At 35.9% G+C, this 27,171-nt stretch overlaps 1 protein-coding gene across 5 annotated transcripts in view; it reads left to right on the top strand.

The window, feature by feature from the left end:
* Positions 1-27,171, top strand: part of Kcnt2 (potassium sodium-activated channel subfamily T member 2) — a 258,356-nt gene that overhangs the window by 31,574 nt on the left and 199,611 nt on the right. For 4 of the 5 annotated variants that reach the window (XM_059280315.1, XM_059280313.1, XM_059280314.1 and 1 more), the window contains 3 exons: positions 4,347-4,421; positions 5,567-5,650; positions 10,823-10,917. In XM_059280315.1, the coding sequence (XP_059136298.1) occupies positions 4,347-4,421; positions 5,567-5,650; positions 10,823-10,917 (254 nt within the window). Of the gene's footprint in view, positions 1-4,346; positions 4,422-5,566; positions 5,651-10,822; positions 10,918-23,350; positions 23,567-27,171 lie in introns of those variants that run through there. The other variant, XM_059280316.1, reaches the window with a different exon arrangement.

Here is a 27,171-nt window from a genome sequence, read left to right as displayed (position 1 = left end):
TTAATAACTATTTTAGGGAAGATAATTTATGAATGCATCACTTAGTTCAGAAGATAACTTGAGACCTAGGAATTAAGCAAACTGAATATCACTGAAAATATATGTGTTTATTTTTAGCTGTAAACACATTATTCCTCTATACAGTTTGACCATGGAAATTAGTCCTAAGTGGGAAGTTCATTCAGTTGCTGTAGCACACACACACACACACACACACACACACACACACACACACACACACACACACAGAATCAGCCATGGTGTGGTCAGCATAATGTAATCACAGTCTTTATTTAGGAACTTCCTCCTTTGTGGCACTTGTGTGGCAACCACCAGATCACAGCGTCTTGAGCTGTGTTTCTGTAAAATCACTTTGTGTTCTTTGAAATCTATTCTAGTGTGCTAGCTGTATCCAAACCTTGTGTTTGGACCATGTCTTTCCTAGAGTGACTGATGTCAGGATGACTCGGAAAGATAAAGCAAAATGAAACAAAGGAACAATCAAACTCCTCAGAGTAGCTTAGTATGTACAATGAAGTCAGGAAGGGAGACCACTTGAAGACTTGGATACAAAGGCACCCACCATGGCACATTTTATGCATCAAAATTACTTGGGAGCTGAAATGGCTTTTAAAATAAGGGTAGAAGGCTAGAGAGATGCCTCAGTGGTTAAGAGTGCTTGTTGCTCTGCCAGAGGCCATCAGTTTGCTTCCCTTTACTCAAGTCGGGGGTCCACAAAAATCTCTGTAACCCCAACTCTAGAAAAATCTAATGCCTCTGTTCTCTTGGGGTACCATATTCAGGTGTAAATACCCACATACTGGCACACATACTTACTTGTAATTAAAACTAAATTAAAAAAATAAGGATAGAGAACTCAATATACACCAATTGAAATAGTGTCTTGTACATTATAATAGGACGTTCATTTGTTAAAGTGTGTGAAGAGTGGATGAGTATTAATGTGAGTGGAGTGAAGGAATACTGGATTGATATATTGGCAACATTGGTGATATAATGCAGTTATAGATTGTATAGGTAAATTCCTGTGGAGCAGGAATGGATGAGCTAATTAGGATGTTTGACTAGATGAGAGAGGGAAAACAAAGCAAAGCATGAACTAGAAAAATTTCATGATCTATTTGCAAATCTTTTTGTCTTTTTGATGCATTACATTTGTGTGGTATGGGAAAGCGTGGTGTAAGAGGATGTTCAAGGATACTTGATTTGTGTTACTGGGAGAGAGCTCAATCAGGAGCAAGACATAAATTTGGCTTTCAGACATATTGCATTTATGATTTCAAGACCTCAATATGGAATAGTGGATTAAATATTTGACCTGAGTCAGAATTTCAAATGTGGGGTATTGATCTGGACAATAGATAAACTGGTTGGAAGTCACAGGTTATTGATGATTGTAAATTGTAGCTAAAGCATAGATAAAAGTCCTTAGAATTACATACAGATAGACACTTTTGAAATCTTCTGTTTAAATTAGTTTCCATGTTTAGTGATTTGTATTTACCTACATTTGTGGAAGTTGCCAATTATAAATTTCTTTCAAAGGTTTTCAATATAGATTATTAACAAGGAATATATTTCAGTTAAAATAAAACATTACATTCAAGGAAAGGAAGGTGTGAAATAATCATTAGGAATTCATTTATTCATTTGTATATTTACTTTAGTCCTAGTAGGTATATAAATAAGAACAATCCATGTTACAAACTCTTGTGTGGGAGTAAGGCATATCATCCAGAGGGAGAAATGTGAGCAAAGTTTCAGAAGCATAAAAAGCTTGGAAGGTCCAGGGAACTCTAAAATTTAATATGGATGAATCTGTGGGTGATTTTAAAATGGAGAGAGGAGCAGTCTAACTACAGGCTAAACTAGCAGCCAGAGTTAAAATCATGAATCTTCATGTAATATAACTGTGGACTTGGATTTCATTCTCTAGACAACAAGAACACAGAAATTTAGAAAGAAACTTGTTCCCCAATATGAAAGATAATTCAGAAAGAAACAAGGCAAATCAGGTGCCAGTTGTAAGACATCTTTAATGATTTAAGTAAAAATCATTTAAAAAAATCATATGTTAAACTGAGCAGAATGTCAGGAGACATTACTATGAACTGAATTTGTCCAATGCATCACAGGGACTGGGAAAATGAGTCATAATCATGGATGTACTGATAGGAACAATATTATCCTGTAAACTAAAAAGTAACCTGACATCACTAAACTCAGTTAAAACTGGCCATTTGGAGAAATCTGAGTGTCTCGGAAAGTCTGGTCATCCTATACTTCTCCAAATCCATGCTCTCCCCGCTGCTCCATGCTGGTTGGATGGAATGAGCAGTTGATGCATAATTTGGAAATTTTCTTGCAAGAGCATGGATACCCTCTTTCAGGACACCCACATCATGGGGCTCTCCCCCACTTCCGTTTCCACTCTGTTTGTTGCCAACTGCCCTGGGAGCCCAGAGCAGAACAAAGCCAAGAGGGAATGTGGTCAGTGTCTGCACAGCAGTCTGGTGTGTCATACTTTGGAATGACTAGGCAAACTCTTCCTCCTTCTCTGTGAGAGCTTCTGTGGTCTTGCTGGGGCCTTTGGCTGAAGATCCCACATGCAGTGCCTCAGGCTAGCTTCTTCGCAGGGTCAGATAAAGATCTCAGGCTCCTGAGGTCCCTATCTGTTCCAGTCCCCTGTCACCTCAGGCACACACTTCTTGAGGGAAAACCACTTAAGAAGAGATCAGTTTCCCTTTCTTATTTTCATATCAAATTTGCTCCCAAAAAATTATTGACATAATATAAGCGATTGTGGGTTGTTCTTAGCCTGTCTCTCATTTTTTTTTTCTTTCCTTATTTTTTCCTCATGTGTTAGGCATGGGCTAAATATAGCTTCTAGTCTGCATGAAGCTACGTGATTCCTCTGAGTCCTTTTCACTTAGCTTGAAGTGAAGAGAAAGGCATCCTTTCACTCATAACATTTCTTTCCAGAAAAGATCTCTGTGTGCTCCCATCCCCCACGGGCTCCCTCCCTTACCACATTGGCTGTAACAGGAGGGAGGGTTAGGAGCTAATATGACAAACATTTTTAGCACCTTAGCACCTAGAAAATAGATGATCTAGCACAATGCCTTTGGGGTAGGGACATACCTATACACTGCAATATACTGAGCCATTGCAACCTCAAGAAATATTGAAAACTTCTCATTTATACCTAATGTTATATGATAATTGGAAAATGTGGGCAATCCAGATTTCTAATTGCTTTTCCAATTCATGGATCTCTTTATATCTTAAAACGTTTGAGGACATTCTTAGGATTTGCCATTCAATATTGTATTGGTCTCTAAGGCTGGTATTTCACAAAGGAAGAGGTGGCTCTGTCATCCAGTTCTGAAGTTTAAAAGTCCTTTATGAGGTAGTTTGATGTATTTGACTTTTTCAAGGACCATGTGTTGGCTCATGTTACAGTAAGGAAGTGTGCATTGGAGAGTGTAAGAGGTCAGACAGGAAGCCAGGGGTGGTCACATGCCAGGGTTGCTCTGATTGTGAAAATCTTCCCCTGCTGGAACTCACTGGAATCCCACAAACACAATATTGATCCCCTGCAAAGGTTACCCCCCTTACCAGGAGCCTTAGACTCATTTCTCCCATTAAGTCTCTATACAGAGGATCGAGCTTTTAGTACATGGCACATACAGACCATACCCAAATGTTAAATATCAAGGTCAACTTCATGGGCATGCCATCCGTGTAATGACAAAAGGTTCCACAACTGCAAGATCTCTGTGACTGTTTTAATGCTCTCATAGCTTCCCTTGAAATTGTTAAGAGGCCCCATATATTCATTATTCTCTGGGCCCCGTAAATTATGTACTCAGTCCCGATTAAATTCACATTACAGACTAGGAGATTAGAATATATATGATTCATTAAACTTAAAAAAAAATACCAGTTGAATGTAACAAACAAGCGTGATTTACAAAGGACGTAAGCTGAATTACAGTGTGCTAGTATAGCCATGATCGTGGAAACAAATTGTGTCAGTTTATCGTAAGGTCCTGTTAATGCACTTTATTTACTAGTAATTTCTTTTAGGGTGTATTATAGGATTCAAATGTTATATACACTCTGCCTGGTCTACTTTGGCTATTTACTTTAGTTCTAACATTACAAAACCAAAGAACATAATTCTGCTTAAAATTAATTTAAAAACTATTACTGCATTCATATACAGATCCAATATTCTGTTAATAAAAGCATTGGCATTACTAGAGAAATTCTGAGTCCTAGTACTTCTCTAACTTTTGCTTTTATTCAATATTTATTTGTAGGGAAATATCTGGGAACAGATTTTAAGAATCCCATTCATCTTGGAAATAATCAATGCGGTCCCCTTCATTATCTCAGTAAGTCTAAGCTTCTTAAAGAGTGTTATTTGTCATTAGATTTTAATAAATTCTCTAAGTATAAAAACTTCTACATAATATAAGAGACATGGATTCAGACTTTGAGTAGAATCTGGCTCCTTAAAGAGAATAAAGTCTGGATGATAACTGAATTGCATAATTAAATGAAATCTAGTAAGTTTCAGTACAACAGCAAAGGGAAACCTTTTAAACAATTATACAGTGTATGTAGAGGTCTCATTTGAATAGATATTAGTATTATTTAAAGATCCTCAAAATTACATTATTTATACTGTGGAATTTTCAAAATAGAAACTAATAGTATGAAATATTTACCACAATTCTCATACTGAGAGCATGCTCATTTCTAGGGAGCATGCTCAGGCTCATTTCTAATTTGTTTATAGAATTTGTCCGCTTCAGTTCCTCATTAGTAGGAATGTGAATCAGAGCCACATAGCCAGCTCCTCCTCAATGTTCTGAATTTACCCTCCTGCAAAAACAATCCTATGCTACAGTCACTCTGCTCCACACATATGTAACCCTGAGTATGCCATTCGTAAGAGTAGGTTCTAATATCATTTTGATATAGCAATGATTATTGGAATTAGAACTGTTTGGACTTTATTTGGTGATAAAAGAAAGATAAGTAGGTATTATCTGGAGCTGCTCCTCACTTGCATTTTAATTTGAGTGACTTATCTACAGAGAGAGTTTGAACTAGATTAAATGACAAGCTTTCTAAATATAAGTCCAAATGAATGCAGCTTCTCAACATCATTTAAGTGGTTGAATTGGAAGACAGTGATACGTTTCAAAAGACTCCTCTTGTACCTCTTTACCACCTGAGGTGGAGGAACAGCAAAGTAAAAACCACATTCTGAGATTTAATAATAGATTCAGCATGGTTACGTCTGACATCTGCTGAAGCCTCTTACTTTGTGCTTCAGTACTAATTTCTCCAAGAAAGATTTCAGCAATGAGTGAAAGACCATCCATTAGTGTTGATTTTAAAGGATTTGGCACTGTTTTACATCTTTTCTTTCTTTCTTTTTAAACTTTTATTCTGTTTTATGTTTCCTTTTAATCCTCTAGATACAATTTCTTGCTATAAGATTAAAGTTGAGTTTTCACTTATTTTTCAGATATTCTGGCCTACCTTAAGGAATCTATTTGTTCCAGTTTTTCTAAACTGTTGGCTTGCCAAACATGCCTTGGAAAATATGATTGTAAGTAATAAAAGTAAAGTTCAAAACAAAAATATTTTTCAAGCACCCACTATGTCTTACTTATTTTCAATGTTTCACTAGAAGCAGAAGATTATTTGGCTTTTAGTTTATTCCTTTGCCGTTGCATCAACCCCTATAAATTTACATAACACAGAATTTGTTCAATTTCAAGGTTATTGAAATTTTAAATGTGTTAATTTTAAAACTTTTACTGTAATTAACTGTCTCAAAATAGTTTTATTTAAATGTTTAGTGGTAAACTACTGCTAAGTAATTAATGTACTATATAGATTACATAATTAAATAGTACATCATGGTTAATAAAAAGTAAGTGATTAATCTACTATATCCTAATAAGAATGAAAATCTGTAAAATGCTTGTGTTGCGTTCCCTAGGTATTGAAGGGTTCGGTTACAGATAAAGAAAATGGTTCAGGCTTTTTGAAGTTATCAATCCAGCACCTAACCGCTTTTTACACAGGTCCAAATGTCTGAACAATCCCTCTGAAGAGGAGCACTCTTCATTTTTAAGGCTACCTGTTTATGCATATGTAGTTGATAGTTTACAAGCCTTAGTTTTTATGGCTTAGGGATGTTTTTGTCTATTATTAATGGTGAATAATTTCAAGTTTGGTAAAAATGTGGGGGTTTGTGAGGCCCTTTCAGAATGAGTAGCTCCTCTTTTGTGATCGTAGATTCAGTGGTGTTGAGCTGAGTGGCAGATCTAGTCCCCAGAGCTGATGGAAAAAGACATGCAAAATTCACAGCTGTGCTGTAGTCGTCTTCCACATCTAAAGTTGACGTTCTGCTCTTTGGAAAGAATTATTTGTCCCTATGACCTGAAAGTGCTCACCACAGGTTTTCATTACTTACAAGCAAGTTGGAAGGCATTCATTAATTAGGCATTCTTTATTCAAGTGCTAATGTGTGTCTGGAATAAGGCACTTTGCTGTGACCAATATCTGATGAAAAGCAACTCAAGGAAGGAAAGATTTATTTGGTTTCCTATTCCAAGGACTATGGTGCACCACAGAAGGGAAGGCATTGTATCGCAACAGGGGAGGCATTTTAGCAGCAGCAAGGAGTGCTGCTGGTCACGTCCTGTTTTCGAGTCAGAAAGCAAGAAAGTGTTTAGGAAGTGGAACCAGACATTAAAATCCCAAGGGTTACAGCAAGGCTGCACTTCCCAAAGTTCTCATAACCCTCCTAAACACTGCCACCTGCTGATATCCAAGTGTTCAAACACAGGCGTCTTTGGGGGCATTTTACATTCAAACCACAACAGTCTGTCTTTGGGCCCACATAGGCCCATGACCTCCTCGTAAGGTCAAATGTATTTGTTCCCATTTCAAAAGCCCCTATTTGTTTTATAGCTCCCACACAGCTCAAAGTCCAAGCACTTCTGAATTCTGAAGCAATTTCTCAACTGCGAGCCCCTAAAAAATGTTAGCCATTTCTAATATGCCCTGTCAAATAAGTATTTCCCAAAGAATTATGGCCATAGAGAAGAAATACTTACCAAAATAAGACCAAGCCTAGCATGGAAAACGTGAAATCCTGAAGCTTTGTTTCCAACACCTAAGGCTTGTGCTGTAAATAGCTCAGCTCAAGTAATAACACTGATATTAATGGCTGCTACCTGTAGCACACATAGCCTCTCTCCTCTCTCTTTAGCTGGTCATTACAAGTCTACAGCTTTCCTTAGCAGACATCCCAGGGTATGGCTGTCTCTTATATTGTCATTTCTCCACTGCAATCTAGATTTCACCGTTATAAGCTTTCTTCAGTGGCCTCTCATGGCCTCCTTGCAAAGACTCCATTCCTGCCATGCGTTTCCTGGCCTCAGTTGCCCTTTAAAATTGGGGTTTTTAAATCTTGCATCTTTCATGCTTGTAAAACCACTACTATTCAATGAGATTGCCAATTTTTGCCTTCTCTAGGCTGGGAAGGCAGCTGCTTTGTGTGCTGACCCTAGTGAGAGCACTTGTCTGCTCTTTATGGTGCTAATCTGTTTAGCAGTTACAGCTGTTCTTCAGCACCCTTGCCTTCAACTTGAAGTTCATTTATTCTACCGTCAAATGACATATTAGAAAGAATACATCTTTCTGCTCCAGATGTTGCTCTTTCTCAATGAAACCTATATGAGAAGAGTCGATAGGAGCAGTGTCACAGCCTGAATATAATCCTGTCTTGAACTTTCCTATGCTAAGCATATTGGTTTATTGAAAACTCAGCCTCACTAAAGTTATCGGGGCATAGGCAACATGCTTCTAGATTTCTTTTCAGAATACCACACCAATGGCCTTCAGCCCTGTTCTCTATAGAGTTCTTGATCTCCTCTGAAGTCTTGTGAGCTGAGCCTCTGTTCTTCCACACTGCTACCAGAAAAGCCCATTAAGTTCTGCTTAAAATATTCTGAAAATTCTTAGGCCCAGAATTTAAAGCTCTCCCACAATATGTTTTCAAACTAGCATAAGGGAATAATATCTACATTATCTGCTTTATCACAACAACAAACCCACTTCGGAGTACTTATTTTTTTTTCTGCTTCTCTTGTTGTTACTGTGACCAAACACCTGAAAAAAATTAATGAAGAAAGGTTTTATTTGGCTCATGGTTCCAGAGGCAATCATGGTAGAGAAGCTATGGCAGGCCAAAATATACTAGTCACATTGTTTTTGTAGTTAGTAAGTAAGGAGTCAGCAGGAAATGTGATTGAGCTATAAGTCTCAGAGTCTTCGGTGATCGATTTTGTCAGGAAGGATATATATTCTAAGGATTCCACTACTGGGCTGGTCAGATTATCTGTGGGTGAAGAGTACTACCACCAAGCTTGAGAACTTGAGTTCTGTTCACATGGTTGGAGGAGAGACTGAACTGCAATTGTCCTCCAACTTTCACACAAGGTCCATGATACCCACATGCGCTCATAGAGGGTCCATGGTATCTACATGCACACACACACACACACACACACACACACCCACTCTCACACACACTCACACACACATATATATCCCCTTCACACACACAGGATATGAATTTTAAATACAAGAATAAGGTGTTTACAACTTTTGAAATTAGTATACCAGTTGGGGACTGAGTGTTGAAACACATGAGTCTATGGAGACATTTTACTTTAAAGCCACAGCTGACCTACTGAATATATATACTGGGCACTTTAATTAACATCTGATTTAATTTCTGTGCTATTGTCTTCATCTTAAAAAAATAAAAGTAATCTAGTTGTAAACTTTTTGTGAACATAAAGTGTAATCACACAAACACACACATATGACATGTAAGATACTATATCTGGTGTGTGCAAGGTTTTGTAATGTTGATTGCATTTCATGGAAAATTACTCTTGTTAGTATTAACACTTGTTTTTCATTTAAATGACCTTTAAGCAGGCATTATATCAAAAGCTTTGGCCAAAGAATTATTAGAATAACATTTGAGCATTTACAGCAGATGAGTGTTTCTAACTACTTATGTGAAGTAACCCACGATTCCCAGGAAAGCACAGGGCCAATGGGAGGGAAGTGTGGGCGAACATGGCCTGTGGAGTGCCTCCTGCTGTCTTCCTGGCCCCAAAGAATTACCTTTTGACTGAATCAATTGCTAATGAAAAAATGCACCCAGAATCAAATAAACCTCTGTGAGTTGCTGTATACTTAGCAACCCCTCCAAGACAGGAACTATTAGTCAGTATTCAAGAGAGACTGTTTACAATATTAGTTCAGGACTCACAGCCCATTGCTGTTCTGTACTTAGCTTTTCCAGCTCCCACTGAATGTCGAGTCCTAGATTATTTTTCTGATCATTAGCTCATCTGCTCTGAGAAGCTAAAGAGTAAGAGATGACATTCGGGCCAGTAAACTCTGTTATTTGTTTTCATAACATTTATGGCTTAATGCACTACCGAAAACTAAAATAATGAACTGAGATCATTTTCTTAGTGACATTTATTTTCTCATGCTCCCCTGATTATGAGATGGATAAAAGTGAATCATTAAAAGTTTGAGACTAACAGAAAATTGTGAATAAAATGTAAAAAATTCTGGCATTTGAATTCAATATTTTTAATTATTTCCATACTTTATTTGATACATGCACACAAGTCATATTTGAAATTAACTAATTCAATTTTTTATTTGAAATTGTCACATACTGCTAAGTAGTGGGTAGAGTGCTATATTATTAAATACTTCATTGTAACAATATTTAATTGATTTTCTTAAACTATCATTTAGACACACCATTTTTAACTATTTTCAATTGCATATTTTTATTTCAACAGTGACAATTTATTTTATATAAAAAGCAAAATTTTCCAATATGCAGGCGCATGTGTAACTATTAGTGTTCATCTCTTAGGATTTTAAGTGATTAAAGTTTGAATTTTTTTTTCAGTAATTACTTATTTCATGAATGCACCAAATAAAAATGACATGCTTCAATATTTTCATCTGTGTTACCAGGTTGCTTCTAAAAAAATTATTGTCTGGGAAGTATTGCACATGTCTGTTCAACATGCACTCCTTCATTCCTACTTCTTTTAATATTAACACTACTGAAATCAATGTTAGTATTTCTTAATGGACAATCGTTTCTTCCTATGTTACAGGCTGCTCTAATTCATGTAATGGTTCATTAGTGAGTTTGAATTACAGTTCCAGTTTCCTTCCACTGCTCCATTCATTGATACATTATTTTCGTGAAATTTTGCACTTTTTTGTTTTCGTGGGATCATTACCGTTGGAAGAGGTGGTTGTTTGTTTTCTTTTTGGTTTTGTCTTTGAGATGGTCTGTTCTTATACAACCCAATCTGGTTTTGAACTCACAATTCCCCTTTTTTAGACTCTTGAGTACTGAGGGTATAGTCTGTACCATCGTAGTGAGCTTGGTATGTCTGGGAGTAATAAATGCAGCTTGTAATCTGTTTTCTGCAATGAAAGTGTGCTGAACTTTAGTGCTTTATTGGTATTCCTGTAGTCTGTCTTTGTAACAAGAATTGTATTGTAAGTTATGTCCAGATCCATGTAAAATAAAAATATACTCCTAAATTCATTTAAATCTACATATTACGCATTCAGAGGATACTTGATACTTAAACTCATGTATATTTAGTATTTATCAAAATTTAAAATATGCTTTTTATTATTCTAGAATGATCTTCATAGAGCCATTCAACGAACCCAGTCTGCAATGTTTAATCAAGTTTTGATTTTGATATCTACATTACTATGCCTTATCTTCACTTGGTAAGACCATGTATAGCAGCCCTCTTATTATTTCGTTTTATTTCAGTTTTTATGGGAAATTGTATTATAAATCATTTTCATCAATATTTAGCTAATATAAAGATACAATCACCATAATGCATAAAAAGTCTCCTATAGAAGTGAAATAAAATCTTTTTTAATCTTACAGACAAAACAAGTAATCACATGTATCATTTGATCTTGAGATTTACTGCAACTCTGACATTTTCTCGAAAGCTGTCCACAGTCAAATCACAAGGATTTCGCCTTCATGCTGTGGTTGTGAAACAACCATTTTTTTCCTTCAAATTATTGACATATAAGCAGCCACATCTCTCTGTTTCCTTCAGAGCAGAAACTTGTTTGAGGATATTGCCAATACCCATCACTCACCCATGCCACGTCTCTGTCTGTACAGTGTTTCAGTGTGGGACCTGGTGGAATGCAGTGGTGGGAGTCTTGCAATGTGAGGCCTGGCACTTTGACTTATTGTGTCCTCAAATTATTTTCTCTTTTGGAGGTCATACTTAACATTACAGTGTTTCAATGTGACATGGCATATTATGTGTTTGGATTCTGTGTCTCTTTTGCAAGAGAAAATATAGTCAAGATATGAGCAGAATAGTGTTTGCTTTACAGATATTATAGATTTTATTTGTACTTGTTTGTAACATGTTTGACCTATTTAGAATGAGAAAAAAATCTAATTCGGAAGTAGGAGCAATCAATGTATACACACACTGGTACATCTGCTAGATGCAAACATTAGTACAGATGTGTGAATGCAGACTTGGGTATATATAAGCTATTTTGTGCTAATAGTATGTGGCTAATACTAAATATACTTTATGTCTATTGCATTTTTTCTGGGCTTTAAAAGTAACATGATATATTTTATATTTAAACATAAAATTTGTACATAATGTTTTTAACCTTTCACAAAAAATTTATGATACCTATAATAAATATCTAACTACATAAATAAAATCCACAGAAATGCTAAAAGTAATTCAATCACACAATATTGAAAACTCCATTAAATTAAGTGATTTCTATTGCAATGTCGCTACAAATTCTTATTTGAAATATAATAACATTATTTTCAATAACAATTTTACCTTAAGGAATTTACAAAATTAAAACCTCAATGTGTAAATACTAAATTTTCTGATGTTGGATAATTGCTGAGAAAAATAAGATTAATGGTTTCTAGATACATTATAAAATGAATTTAGTGAAGAAATGTTTGTGTCTAGGGATTCTAGCTCCATTATACTGTAGCTGATGACTGCTTTATGAAGATAAAGATAAAAATATAGTTTGGGGCTATGTAGAAGTATATCAACTATTAATGAACATTTTGTGTTATAATCCTTCTCTGAATACCAAGGCCAGAAATACACACTCTTTGTCTTAAACAGTGTAGCTGTAGCAGAAATACAGGTGGGGATGGAGGGATGGCTCACCGCTTAAGGGTGCTGCTATACCAACACATGCTCCCCATCCCCTGGCAGCTCACAGACATTAGTAACTCTAGTTCCCCAGAATCTAGCACTTTCTTCTGACCTCCAGGGGCACTGTACACACGTAGTCTGTATACACACATGCAGACCAACACTTATACACATAATTTATTTAAAGTATACTTCTGGTGGTGGTGGTGGTGGTGGTGGTGGTGGTGGTGGTGGTGGTGGTGGTGGTGATGGTGTGTGTGCATGCATGCATGCATATTTATTATATTTTATATTACAACCCACAGCTTTAAAGCAGAAAATTTAATACATCTGTTATAATTTGAGCTTTGAACATTCAGGAAGTTATATTTAGATGCACTGGCTGTATTCTTAATAAAACTCACATCCTAAAATTACCTGATTTAGAAAGTAGCTATCTAGCTCTAAAACACATGTAGGCATCACAATTATTAACATTACAAAGAACTATTATTAAGCATCTGTCTATGAGGGACACATGCTCAGTGCCAAACTTAAATAAGCATTAAGCTGCTGACCCATTCTTTCCAGAAAATGTGCTGAAATGTTTTTCCTGTCATTGTAACGGAATTGGACTCATCTGTCCACACGCTGGCTCCCTACCCCTCTTCACCAATAATGCTCCCTTCAGAGACAGCTGGCCATTGTGATTCATCCTGCATCTTGGTAACAAAGCAGTTGCAAACTGGTACTTCCGGGAATCAACCGCATGACTTTAGCTCAATTATCAATAAATTCCAACCAATAATAAGTACTATAATTGATAATGCACTTGCCGTTTCTAATTTTACATGGATAGACTTATTTTGCAAGTCCTTGGCCACAAACTTTAATATTTTGTTTGAATTCCTCTGCATTTATACATTTTCTCATTTCATAGCTGTAACATAAAGATCTGCACAAATGCATATTTTCTGGTTGTCATCCAACGTGAAAAATTCGATATACTTTCTCAGTCTTTTTTCAGTAGGGAAAAATCCATTTATTTCTAAATGTGATCATGTAGGGCTAATAGCACATGGCCTTTTCTTCTGCACATATAAATGCTTATTTGAGTGATGTGTTCCTAACTTCTTGAGTTTTGCTGGCTTTGTTGTTAAATAAGCCCCTGGGAAGTGGACTGGTAGAGCCCGAGTACTGTAGTTCAAGGATATGTTACAACTCGATCCTGAGCTTCGTCACCATCATTCGATCTGCTTTAGTTTTGATATTTCATTTTCTTTTCCTTTATATCATAATCAATGCACAAAGGACATTTGTCTATAAAGCTAACAATTGTCTAACTACTCCTGGGATTATGTTGTGCTAGAAAAATATGGAAAACTTTACCCCAATTAAATTTTATGTATGTAGCAATCCAGATTTTAGGCACTGTGGTGGTTTGAATGAAAATGAACCCCAAAGGGAATGGCACTAGTAGGGGGTATAGCCTTGTTGGAATGGGTGTGGTTTTGTTAGCGGAAGTGCGTCACTGTGGAGGTGGGCTTTGCGGTCTCATATGTGCTCAAGTCACAGTGCCTGTTGCCTGTGAGTCAAGATGTAAGAACTCTTAGCCCCTTCATAGCACCATGTCTGCCTGCATGCTGCCTTGTTTCCCACTGTGATGATAATGGACTAAACTTCTGAACTGTAATTGAGCCACAACAGTTAAATGTGTTCTTTTTTTTAAGAGTTGCTGTTGTCATGGTGTCTCTTCACAGCAGTGGAAACCTAACTAAGACAGACTCCTAATTTTAGGAGTTAGGAAAGTTCACATATGTTTATGATACTATTACAACACATTACTTTAACTATAAAACCTAACTTCAAAATGAAATTCTGATTCAAAGACAGCAGTTTTGAAGTGTGATGACTGTGAATCATTTTAAACAAACAAATACTGAGAATAATAATTAACATGCCAAAATTTTTAATTTGTCCCCAAATTTTCATGGGCACTATATATAGTAGCACATTTAATCTTTTTTATGATGTATTGCTAACATTCCATTGCATCATAGTTTTTATGAAGAAATTGAAATGCGGAATAATTCAGGAATTTACGAAAAGAAGCAACTATGTTATTCTTTCTGAAATGCTTCTTGATTTACTGTGTGCTGTGTTAAGTCTTCTGTAAGAAAAACGGTCCCTTCAGAGCAATAAGGGTAAATATAGTTCTTTGTATTGTCATATGAAAATATAGTTTCTATAACAGTGCCCATAATTTTTTGCTTGTTTGTTTTCATTTTTTTTAGACAGGATTTCTCTGTGTGACAGGCCTGGCTGTCCTGGAACTCACTTTGTAGACCAGGCAGGTCTTGATCTCTCAGAGATCTGTCAGCCTTTGCCTCAAGAGTGCTGGGATTAAAGGCATGCACCACCACCACCAGTTGGCCATATCTGTAAATTTTTAAGAAAAATAATTTAGAATCTATAACTGTCAAACTAAAGCATTATTGAAGTACAGTAATGTTTAGTTTTAGACATATAATATCTCAGAGAATATGGAAAGTAATTGTGATGAAATATGTAACTAAGAGAGAAAATACAAAATGAAGGCATACAGATTATTTTGAAGACTTTCCTGTGTAACGACACATACATTTTCTCCATGTCTGGAAAACCATGGTCTGTCCCTGGAGAAGTGTGCACGAGAGTTCTCCCTAGACAGAGGCAGGTGCTGCTTTTCATTTTGTGTGTTTTAGCCTCTTGGTCAGTCAACTTTCTATCTCTGACACAAAATTTTTTGGGATAGTTAGAAAAATGAAGATTCCTTTTGATGAACTGCTTCAGAAGTCTTAGCGTGCAGCCCTTTAGCCTTGCTGCTTTTGTCTTGGGGCAGCACAGTGTATCACGGCAGGAGTATATGGAGGAGGAATCCCATTTACACTATTCAAGTCAGCAAGTGTAAGGTTTAGGAAGGGGCTAAGGTTCCCAATATCTCCTCCTAGACCATGGCTCACTGACCTGAGTTCTGTAATCTGCACTTCTCTTACATCCCATCATTTCCTTCTAGCACCATAGACTGAGGACCAAGTCATAAATACATGGACCTTTTATAATCACCTGTACCTTACTTCTAGATAAGGGAAGCCCCCAGTTAAATCAGTAATGCAGGAGTGAAGAGAACACTCCAGCCACCATGCTGCAGTGACAGAACCAACCATTTATATAAATCAGTCAACCAGTACACTCAGAACTGAATCTTTTTAGGCAGTGATACACATTGGCTGTCTTCCTGGAAACAAACACTCTGGGATGAAATCCGGTCAAGTAAAAAATAACATTAAGGGAAAAAAATGAATTTTTTTTTTTTTATAGAAGAAAGGAGGTAAAAGATGAGTCACATGTAGTGACAAGCACTTACCTGTGTTCCCTGAAGACTGATTTTAGCATTTCCTGGTAAGAATGACAGCTGACACCCAATCTTTGTTGTGTTTTCCACACATCATTCATTAAATATTTAGTTTTACACAGTGGGCTTCGTGTCACACATTTTTATTTTCAATTACAGTAATGAAGCTGAGACAGGAAACGGTGACAAATCATGTAATCTCACTAGGCTATGACTTAGTGAGAACCCAAATTCAGATTTGGATTTGAACAATACTTAAGCACCTTAGTAACAATTCAGTGGAACAGAAGAGCTTAACATACAAATATGAAAAATAAAACCCAAAACATGAGAAAATAAAAGTCAACAGAAATGAAAACTTCCACTATTTTGAAGTTTGAATTACAGACATTAAGGTGATTACAGTCTTATTCTATGTGATTTTATTAGTGAATATATATTATATAATGTTTTAGTGTTTGTCATTTTAATAGCTAGTTAAATATCTTAATTTCAGCAGGGTTTTCAAAACTGCAGTATTTTTCATAGTACTTGTGGCCCTGTGAACACTGGCCCACAGGGAGGAAGCTTCCATTTCAGCTTCCACTTGGGTTATCTGTGCCCTGTGTCCAGAGTGTGGAGTATGTGGTGTTTTGAGAAATAACATCTTTGTGTTGAATTCTTAAGGGCAATAAAGAGTAGTGGTTACAGGTTTGTTTGTTTGTTTGTTTGTTTGTTTTTTTGAACTAAGGGAGCCTCTGTGGGTTCCCTGGCCAAACAACTCAGGAGAAGATGTTCCTCACTTGGCACTGGAAATTTGTTTGAATACCAATTCAGTTCTTGTAATCATCACTTTTCAGTTAGCTTATAAAGTAGTAGTTTCTATATGGGTTTTACGTGCATCCTTAATTTTGGTTGACCATTTCTACAACCCTCAACTTTCTCCATTCCTCATACCCACTCTACAATTTAACTGTCCCCACAGTATTGCCTACTTTTCCATGCATAGTCTATGTCTTTTACTATCATTTTTGCCTGTTTCTGATCTCTTCCAGTCTGCTACATTGCATAGATCCTTGTTTTGCTACGTCGCCACTACTGATAATCTCAGTCCAACACACACTTATTTATGATTGGAACATGGTCTACTATGTAAAAGAAAATATAATCTTTGCCTTTCTAAGCCTGGGTGGGTTACCTCACTCATATGTTTTCCCATTTATTATATTTTCCTGCAAATTTCATTTTTCTTTTGTGCTGGAAAGAACTTTGTTGTGTAAATGTATCATAATTTTATTATCCATTTGTTTGTTAATGAACACCTCAGCTAAGTTCGTTTCCTTGCTTTTATGAAGAGAGCTTTGCTAAACTCAAATATGTAATAATTTGTATATTAAGACTATAAAGTGCATTGGCTGTATGTCCAGAAATGATACAGGTAGGTCATATGACAGTTCTAGTATTAGCATAGTATGAAATCTCCATACTGGTTTCCATAGTCACTGCACAGTTTATACCACTACCAACAATGTATAAGGTTTTCCTTTCCCTCCATCCTTACTGGCATTTATTTTCATTCTTTTTCTTGATGAAAACCATTTTTTGAATCACAAAGTGTTTTTAATTTATGTTCCCCAATGGGTTGGTGATAGCCAACACTTTTTAGAGTGTTTATTAGCCATTAGTATTTCTTCTTTTGATAACTCACTGTTCCATTCCATACTTCATTTTCTTGATAGTATTATTTGTTTTATTGATTTAGTTTTTAAGTTCCTTATGTATTTTAGGTATCAATTGTCTGCCAGATTTATAGCAGGCTGCCTCTTTGTCCATTTCCTTTATGCTAAATATTCTTTTTTTTTTAAATGCCATAAGTTCCATAAGTTGTCAGTTATTGGTCACATTTTCTAAGTATCCATGGACCTTTTCAGAAATCTTCAGGTATGCCCATATCTCTCAGTGTACCAAACTGCTCTTTTCTTTAGCAATTTCAGGTTTTCTGGTTTTATGTTATAATTCTAATGCATCTGCAGGGTTCATTGTTTTTGTTGTCTTTTTTTTGTGGTTTTTTTTTTTTTTTTTTTTTTTTAGCAGAGTGAGAGTTCTAGTTCTGTTTTTCCATCTTTAGATATTCAGTTTTTCCCAGAACCATTTATTTATTTATTTATTTATTTATTTATTTATTTATTTATTTATTTATTTATTTATTTAGGGGGGTTTTTCGAGACAGGGTTCCTCTGTGTAGCTTTGTGCCTTTCCTGGATCTCACTCTGTAGACCAGGCTGGCCTCGAACTCACAGAGATCCGCCTGGCTCTGCCTCCCGAGTGCTGGGATTAAAGGCATGCACCACCATGTAAATTTTGCATGTTTGTCAAAGTCAGATGTCTGTAGTTCCACAATCTTATTTCTGGGTCTTCTGTTCTTTTCCATTGATCTATATGCTTTTGTGCCAGGATTGGGTTGTTTCACTATCTAGGGCTTTGTAGGATAATCTGAAATCAGTTGTTTTACTTTCCTCTCTCAGAACTGTTTTGGCTATGTAGTGTCTCTTCTATGATTTGTAAGATGATTTTTTTCTGTTTTTCTGATAAATGGCATGAATGGTATATAGAATTTTTATTGTGATTGAATTCAATGTATAGAACTTTTTTAAAAAATGTTTATTGGTTTTTGAGACAGGGTCTCACAATGTAACTCTGTCTTCCTGGTGCTGACAGAGCTCCACTTGGCTCTGCCTCTGGAGCACTGGGATCAAAGATGTGTGCTACCATGGCCAGCTTGTAGACTGCTTTTGATACAATAGTTATCTTCACAACTTCAATCTAGCAATCCACAAGCATGAGAAACTTGTGTGTCTTCTAGTGTCTTCCTCTCTATGTATTCAGAATTCTAAGATTTTCATTGTACAAATCTTTAAGTTTATTGGCTAAATGATAGCATACATCTTATCTTATAAAACATTTCTGAAATCTACATGAATAATATTGACATGTCCATTATTTATGTTTTTTCAGTTTTGTAAAAAAATACTTGGAGATAACATTATTTTTCATCTTTTCTTGATATATATATATGTATAATGCAAGAGTAAAGATTCAATTTTCCCTTTAAACTACATCATGCCTAGCATCTCTAAACACCTGAAAAATCTTAGAAGTTAAACACATATTTATTAAGGATAGATAATAGAATTTTCAAGTAAGATTGTCCTTTTCAATTGGAGATTCTTATACATACTGAGAGGCATTTCAAAAGATATGTTTTGAAAATTTATTTTAAATCCCTTCTTTTTGTTGTAAACTTTTATGAAACTTGTGGGAGTGAATCTTTAGTCCCAGCTTTCCAGGCCAAAAGCTTAGCTTCTGAGGAAAAGATGTAACCAAGTAGTAAACTTCCATGACTTCCAAGTAATGAATTCCAAACCTCCTAAAAATGAACTCCCAGATAAACACATTTGCATGTTCTTTTGTCTCTATATAACTGCAGAATTTGAATCTTGAGAATTTTCCATATTTTTGAATTTGTGGAAACAAAACAATGTAATGAAATTGCCACATCTTACAACTCATTTGTTAAGCACAAAATCAAACTGCTTATATACTAGTAGTATGGCCTTATTTCATCCTATTTTTTTCCTATAATTATGTGGAATATTTTTGGTTTTCTAATATTGTTCTTTAAAAATTTTCTTTTATTCTCTTCTGATCTAAAGCTTGAGTCCTTCTTAAAACTCTATCTGTCTTACATAAATTGACATAAAGCAAAAACACGCTTGAGATCGGTAGGCAGTGTGAGGCAATGTGGTCAGCTCTGATGAGTTAGAAAGCCGCAGGGTTTATTATGTCTGGATTTGGAGGTCATGTATGGTGTGACTAGCTAACCTTCTTTTGCATAGACACAAAGGAAGTGTCGAACAGTGGAGCAATTTCTCCTAGCAGTGGAAACAGGCTTTCTTTTATTTTAAAAAAAATCCCAATAAAAATGTAAAATCCTAACATTTCAAATTATCTTATGTTCCATGGGAATATTAGGTGTTAGGCGGATACTCTGCAGGAAATGAGAAATGATTACTTGAAACCATTTAATTGGCATTCGCTCAACAAATACCAAAGTGCAATTTGTGGACTGATTTGAATGCTAATGTCTGAATTGCAGGCATGGAATCAAAGTGCTAGATGCTTTCAGTGCAGAATGCCAGTGCTTAATTAAGTTTTCCAGTAAGTGTGCACAGTGATGGGATTCATGGGGAGTGCGTGGATATTTAAGATTATTTATTTCTGCCACGCGACCTTTTTTTTCCCCCTGAAATCATTTGTTGTACAAATTGACATTTACCAGGTGGTGAAAAAAGTTAACAGTCTTGATATATCCTTTCATTCAAATTAATGTTTTCCTTATCAACCATTCTAAAACTTAAAATGTCTGTATTATTAAACACACTGTTTGCATTTAGAGGATGTATGGTTTTCAAAGCACAGAGTGAGGGATTTGTAATGAATATGCTTTTGTTATTGCATAGAAGGCCTATACTGAATCAAATCAGTTGAGGTTTTCCAGATTTTTTAAAATTTTGTTAACAGAGAGTTTTTGGTTTTTGAATTGTGCAATGTGAAATAATTTTGTATAGATGTGTGTTCAAGTTAGCAATAATGTTTCATAAAGTAGCAAACTTCATAGCAGATTTCTTATTAAATTTAATATTTGTCATTAGATTCCTTTGAATTGTCTTAAAAATTGAAATGCATTTTATCTTAACAAACTATTTTACCTAGCAATGGCACATTTAAAAATGTGTATGTAGCTCATTTAAATTCTGTAAATATTTGTTTGTATTAATCTGGTATAAATATTTCAATAAGCCACTGTCTTTTCTGTTCTCTAATGTTGCCTTTTTATGAAGCTGCATTCACTGAGAATTGATGATACTTCTTCCTATATATGTTTAATTTGTAGTTATCAACAAAAGTTCATATGACAATGCTTTGCCTCAGATGCAGATTCAAGCCGAGGTGGAGATGAGATATTCTCACTTAGGACATGTTTACTCCTATATATTCCTTGGTCTAGGAGTTTTGCCCTTAATGCCCGGTGTCATGGCCAGACATCTGATTCTAGTCCATATCATCACTAACATCCATGGTCTTTCACTGCTGTGAAGGGGACCCTTTGAGATCAATAGTGGGTTGTTGTCACATCTATATGCGCAAACAAGTGTGACCTCTTCTGGGTCAGGACAGGCTGTATACTGTTATGACAACTGCTGATTAAAAATAGCAAGCATACCACTGTGTCTGTTCTGGTTCAGACTGTGCTCACGTCTTTCCTGAATCCTGTGCATTTCAGCCATGTTGGTTTTAACACCAGAGTGGCTACAAAGAGGAGCTTTGTGCATTATCCCTGAGGTGTGCCTGCTTTTTGGTAAAATGGCAAAAGGCACCAATGTGGAACTGTCTGGGCTTCGGCTCACATCATGCTCTTTTCTTTCGTTACTCCACTGACTAATGTCCTAACATTCAGATGCTTTGTTCTGCTTTAAGATTTACATTGTGTGGATAAGAATCCTACAACAATTCCATGATTCTTGTGTGAATTATTAAAACACCAACAGTAAGTCATAGAGAACACTCTTATAAAAGTAATGATGTATTATTATTATTTACTTTGAGAACACTGAATATTATTATAATCTGGTGTGAATTTAAGGTGGGGAATTTGATCACATTTATTATTAGGAAGCCAGAAGTATGAAATAAATGTATATTGAGCTGACATTGAATTTAGAGGTTAGAATTAAAAAATACTTTGTTTTGAAAATAGTATTTTCATTGAGGTGTAAGTTGATAATGTAATTATCTTTTTAAAAATTAGCTTCAGAAAGCTTATATTTTGATCATTATTTGTGTCCTTATGCATAAATACCTATGCTTACACATGTATTCTGTTTTACAGTGTGTACTGAAATAAATATGTTACTTTTTCTATAAAATATTTCTGATAAAAGTGTAGAGATTTCTGTTAAACATTTACTATATGTACACTATTAATTATGCTAAGAGCTTAAGAATGTTATACTATCAAGGAAAATCTTGTAGCAGAAGAAATATTATAGTAGCAACATGAAGAAACTGATGTTGGCAAAATTTAATTACACTTAATTTTTATTCTAAGCTAATAAGATAGCAGGGGGATAAAAGAATCAGATAAAAACTCCTTTTGTGGCCTTCAGGAAATATTAAGGACACTTTAATGTCTATGAAAGATAATAATATCTAGATTTGGTTAAGAAACATGCATTTTGATGACCAAAGGGAAAAGACATATTCAGAGGTAAAGCTGACAATGGTAGCACAGAAGAGACAATGTTTCAGATACAAGTTCATGTTTCCATATATGCCATACATAAAATGGTAAGACCAGAAAGAATAATTAAAAATGCAACAAAAGTGAGTCTGGCAATGAGAACCATATTGGGGATGAATATGGACTATGAGCCATATATGTTCAAAGAGAGAGCTAAGAAAAAACGAAGTGTAAAGAATTTCTTGAGCATGTCCACTCCTCTCCACCTTTCCATGCTTTCTGACTCAGGAGAAGACAAAGAGTACTGGGCATGATGAGATCATTTTCTGCTGGCAGGGAGGTAGAAGAGCATGAGACTTATACAAAGAAAAATGAGTGGCGATGAACATCAGCTCCATGAGCTTGTTTAAACTTGAACTTTCTGGTATGGTCAACTTTGGCTGTGTTGAATTCAACCATTTTGTGTGGGTTCCAAGGAAAAAGAAGAAGTAAATACTTTGACTAAGGCCTTTGTATCTACTGAGCAAAAGAAATTTGAAAACTGTAATTAGGAGAGTGGGGCTTCCTGGTACTGCAGCCAGGGTCCAGCCGTGATACTAGGCATAAACTGGCTAATATATAATAATATCATCTGTGGATGATATTATGTATTATTGAACTGATGCTATCTAGAAATCAGTAAACTCAAGAACCTCATTAAGGGCTACAGATAGAGAGATGGCAGCTAGATGTCTTTAATATTTGCCTATTGCTAATATAAGAGATGAAGATTAGCAGAAAGGCAATGCTAATATAAGAGATGAAGATTAGCAGAAAGGCAAATGATGGAAAAAATAAATATAGAAGTATGTGATCTTTTATTTTGGAGTATTGGTTAGAGCTTCAGGAAAGCACTGTGGAATAAATATGAAAGGGCAGATAGTTTGATGGAAGTGGCGGTAAAGTATGACATTTGAGAGACACTCGTTGTAAGTGGATTCTCTGAGATATGACTGTTGGTCAAATAACTGGTCTGTAGGATAAGAGAGGATCATTCAATAAAAAGTTGTAAATGGTCTAAGAGGTCAGACTGTCTCACTCAGGATCCAACCAAGTATATATGGGTGACCATGAGTGTCCGTGGGGAGAACCACCTGCAAAATGACTGGAGTTCTCAAGGAACAAAAATGAAAATGTAAGCTTAACTAACTTCGGGCTAAGGGAATGGGAGTGTAAATGGCAGAGTTGATGGTATCTTGGCCACTGTCTTATTTCCATTTGCTGTTGTTGTGACAAAATACTCTGGCAAAAGCAGTTTAAGGAAGAATGAATTTGTTTGTCTTGCAGAATGGGGTTATGGTCCATCCTGGAAAGGAAGAAACAGCAGCAGGTGTTGCGACAACAAGTTACATTGTATGACAGTCAAGAAGTAGATAGTAATGAACAAATTCAGCTGTTTTTCCCTTTATTTATTTATACAATCCAGTGTCCCAATTGGGGAATAATGCCACCAAAAGTTGGTGGGTCTTCCCACCACAGACAAGCTCAGAGGCTCTCGTTCAGGTAATCCTAGAAATTACCTGAAAATTAACTCTAACCATCACAGCTACTGCTTTTCAAGAGATCAAGAGTCACATGATGACTGACTTTGAATGATCCTGTGAGGCTCAAGATGACCATAGTTGCTGCTGTGGCCACTCAAAATAACGGATCTAAATCTACAGTGAGGAGGCTGCTCAAATCTCATTTTCTCTGTCTCTGTCTCTGTCTCTGTCTCTCTGTCTCTCTCTGTCTCTCTGTCTCTCTCTCTCTCTCTCTCTCTCTCTCTCTCTCTCTCTCTCTCTCTCTCTCCACACACACACACACACACACACACACACACACACACACACACACACTTCCCTGGAAAGCCTTAGTACAGTGTTTCTGTTCAGTGTCTCCATGCTGGTAGAACCTAACTTAAAGTTAATGGCAAGGGACTTGGGGGTGAGGCTCAGTTATAGGTCTAGTTTGCAAAATACAACTGGATGTGAAGCTCAGCTGTTAGAGATCAAACAGTGATGTTAGACTGTTAAATTAGTCATATTTAGAGATAGAGAATAGATGAAAGAGTCAGAGGTCAGGAAAAACTAGACAAGCAGGATATAGCTTTGAGTGAAAGTGAATTTTAATAATTTGATGGCAACCAAGCTATGGCAATGAAAACATTATGGCTAATTATCACTGCTTTTCATATAATGTGGATCATCAATTCTCAGTTTGATCTTGCAATTTATCTCGTAGACAAATTAGGGACTGGAATAATGTGGATGTAACTGTGGGGATGTCATTATTAAGATGTGGAGAGTTTTAAGTACCTTTTTTTAGTGTTGTAGTGGCTGGAAGCATGGCACCAAATCCTTACAAGAGTCTTGAGGAGGCCCCCTTAAAGTCCATGAGATCTTAAATCCAAGTGATTGGCTAAGACAAATGGTCTGTGGGAACAGTTATCTATGAATTAATACTCCTTGTACATCAGAACTAAATTATCTGATCAAACATAGAGGATGGGAAAAGGAAACCTAGAAAGGTACTATATCTAACTAAAAAATATTTTTGTGGGGGTTTGAAATGTACACTATATAAAAGGAGCCATTTTCTAGATACAATAAAGCAAATCCCATGAGCAATTAAGTAAAGGAAGAAACAATTGTAGTCAAAAAGTTTAAACATTAAAATAAAATGTGTCATGCTTCTGATCCCCCAAAATATAAAGACACTAAACTTTTTTGCTATAACAAGAGACTATCTGACAGCATAAAAAATCAATGATTTTTATAAGAATTAAAGTTATATTAAAATCCTAATGCATGTTTGAAAGAATAACATGAAAACCCAAACCACAGAGGAGGACTGAAGGTATCTACAATTTATTCATTTTTAATATACTTTTGTGTTTCTTCTGTATGTCATTTGGGAAAAATAAATAATAGCGATACACCATGAAGAGTTAATGAAGTAAATGAATGTAAAGCCAAGATAAGCCTGGAAGCAGGTGGCTTTTCTAGGTAGGGTACTCAGGGAACGGAGGTCTAAAGATGTAGGATTTTAATTAGGAAATAAAGAACACATTGTGAACAAAGCATATTTCTGGGAAAAGCCTGTTCAGGATGAAGAGCTATCAGTGCAGACACTCTGGGACAGAAGTTTTCTTATACTTCTGCAGAATGTACTTCAACAGATGTCATATTTAAAGGGCCATGACTATTCTACAGCGAATAGACTGTAGGAAGAGAAGAAGGGCAGAGGCAGAAATTCTGACTGGAAGGCTGCTGTGGGATTCCGGGAAGGAGGTCCTGGAGTCTTGACCTGGAACAATAGCAAGAAGGTGGGCTGTCATCTGGTTTGACAGCCATCTTAAAGATAGATGTGAAGTAGTTATAATGAATTTAGATGTAGGATATGAGAAGGAAGAAAACTGCATTTGAAGTTGGTGTTCTGAGAAAGTCAAAATGAAAGGTGACATTTACAAGAACAGAAATCTGAAAAGGAACCTAAAGGGAAAGAGACATAGAAAGATTCTTATGCTACAGATGCCTTTGAGGAATCGAGCATGAGATGATAAATAACCATGGGACTACAGCCTGGAGTCTAAACCTTGGGCAACATTTGCAGACTTGGCATGTACTAGCATGCAAGTGCTAGGTAATGTCAAAGGATTAGAAGAGAGACCCTAGGCGTGTGACCCAACCACAAGCAGGCCGCAAGGCAGTGCTGTGTTAGAATGAAGACAAGTTTTGTATGAAAGAATGGCTTTCATTTACCTATAGGTCCTCACACTTGGCCATTAAGTATACAAAATAAAAAATAAATAAAAACCAGAATCTCTGAAGTGTAATGTAGCAGAATTTTATGAAGTGCTGTATTACTAAAATGGATCTAAGAATTTTTTTTTAATTTCCCACTTTTGCAAACAGAGCCCTTTCTATACTATCCAAGCCAGATGGTTGACTATTTTAAACTGTACTCAATGTCAGTTTTATAGAGTACTTTTATTATCATCAAAGCGTCTTCCTACCATCCCGCAACCAGATACTGACTGAATTCATACATCTTTTAAAAAACCAAAAACCAAAACCAAAAGCAAAAACAAACAACCATTTTTTCCTCTTTCAAAATTATTTCTTAAATTTTCATCCTATCTTTCCCTTCTTAATTCCTTTGTTACCCAGCTTATTAAATTTAGCTAGACACTTTTATTTGGAGATGATTCTTTATTTTTGGCTCTGTGTCTCTGTCTCTGTCTCTGTCTCTGTCTCTTCTCTCTCTCTCTCTCTCTCTCTCTCTCTCTCTCTCTCTCTCTCTCTCTCTGTGTGTGTGTGTGTGTGTGTGTGTGTGTGTTTGGTGTTATCCACTTGGGTCCTAATGAATGCGCATCAATCACTCTTATCATCTGCGCCCTCTCTCCGGCACCTGAGCTGTTTCTTAAAACCCTTATATTTGCACACATTTCAGGGCTTGTCTTTTCATAATTTCCCACCTGAAAATTCCCTGTGTATTTCACAGCAGTTTACCCTCTTCCTTGTCCACAATCTTTGCTAGTTTGTTGTAAAGTATGTGCTTTGGAACTTGGGGAGGTTCACTTCAGCATTGTCTCTTTTCTATATGCATGGCATAATTTGATTTAATTATCTTATAACCTGGGCTACATTAACTTTTACCAGTATTTTTCTATGCACATATTATATAGCTCTCCTCTAATTTTCCTTAATAATTCTGTTTCATGGGGTCACTCAAACATTTTTTATAATTCTCATTGCCCAGTTGAATTACATTTATCATAGACTTTTGTCTTTATGCGCAAAGTTTTGATATTTATTTTTAGATCCTTGATTTGCTAGCAAATTGATTTTAGGATGTTCTAAATATCTCATTTGAATTTCACATGAGCTGATTCCTGCTAGTGTACCAACTGTGAAGGTGAAAAAAAAAAAACACTTTCAATTCGTTACTTTATAATTATCTTTTATATTGACCATTGAGAGCACTCATTTTATTTTTTTTTCTTCAAGCAAAATATACCCTAAATGGTATAACTTTTCTCCATGGGACTTTTTGGTTGTTATTTGTTTGCTTTTCTCTAAATCTGTTCCATTACTTAAGTATAATTCAAGCATGGCCACCAGCAC

Source organism: Peromyscus eremicus, chromosome 15 (assembly GCF_949786415.1).
Source record: "Peromyscus eremicus chromosome 15, PerEre_H2_v1, whole genome shotgun sequence".
In the NCBI taxonomy this organism is placed as follows: Eukaryota; Metazoa; Chordata; class Mammalia; order Rodentia; family Cricetidae; genus Peromyscus; species Peromyscus eremicus.
The sequence above is the reverse complement of the archived record's forward strand: the minus strand, read 5'-3'. Positions and strand labels throughout refer to the sequence as shown.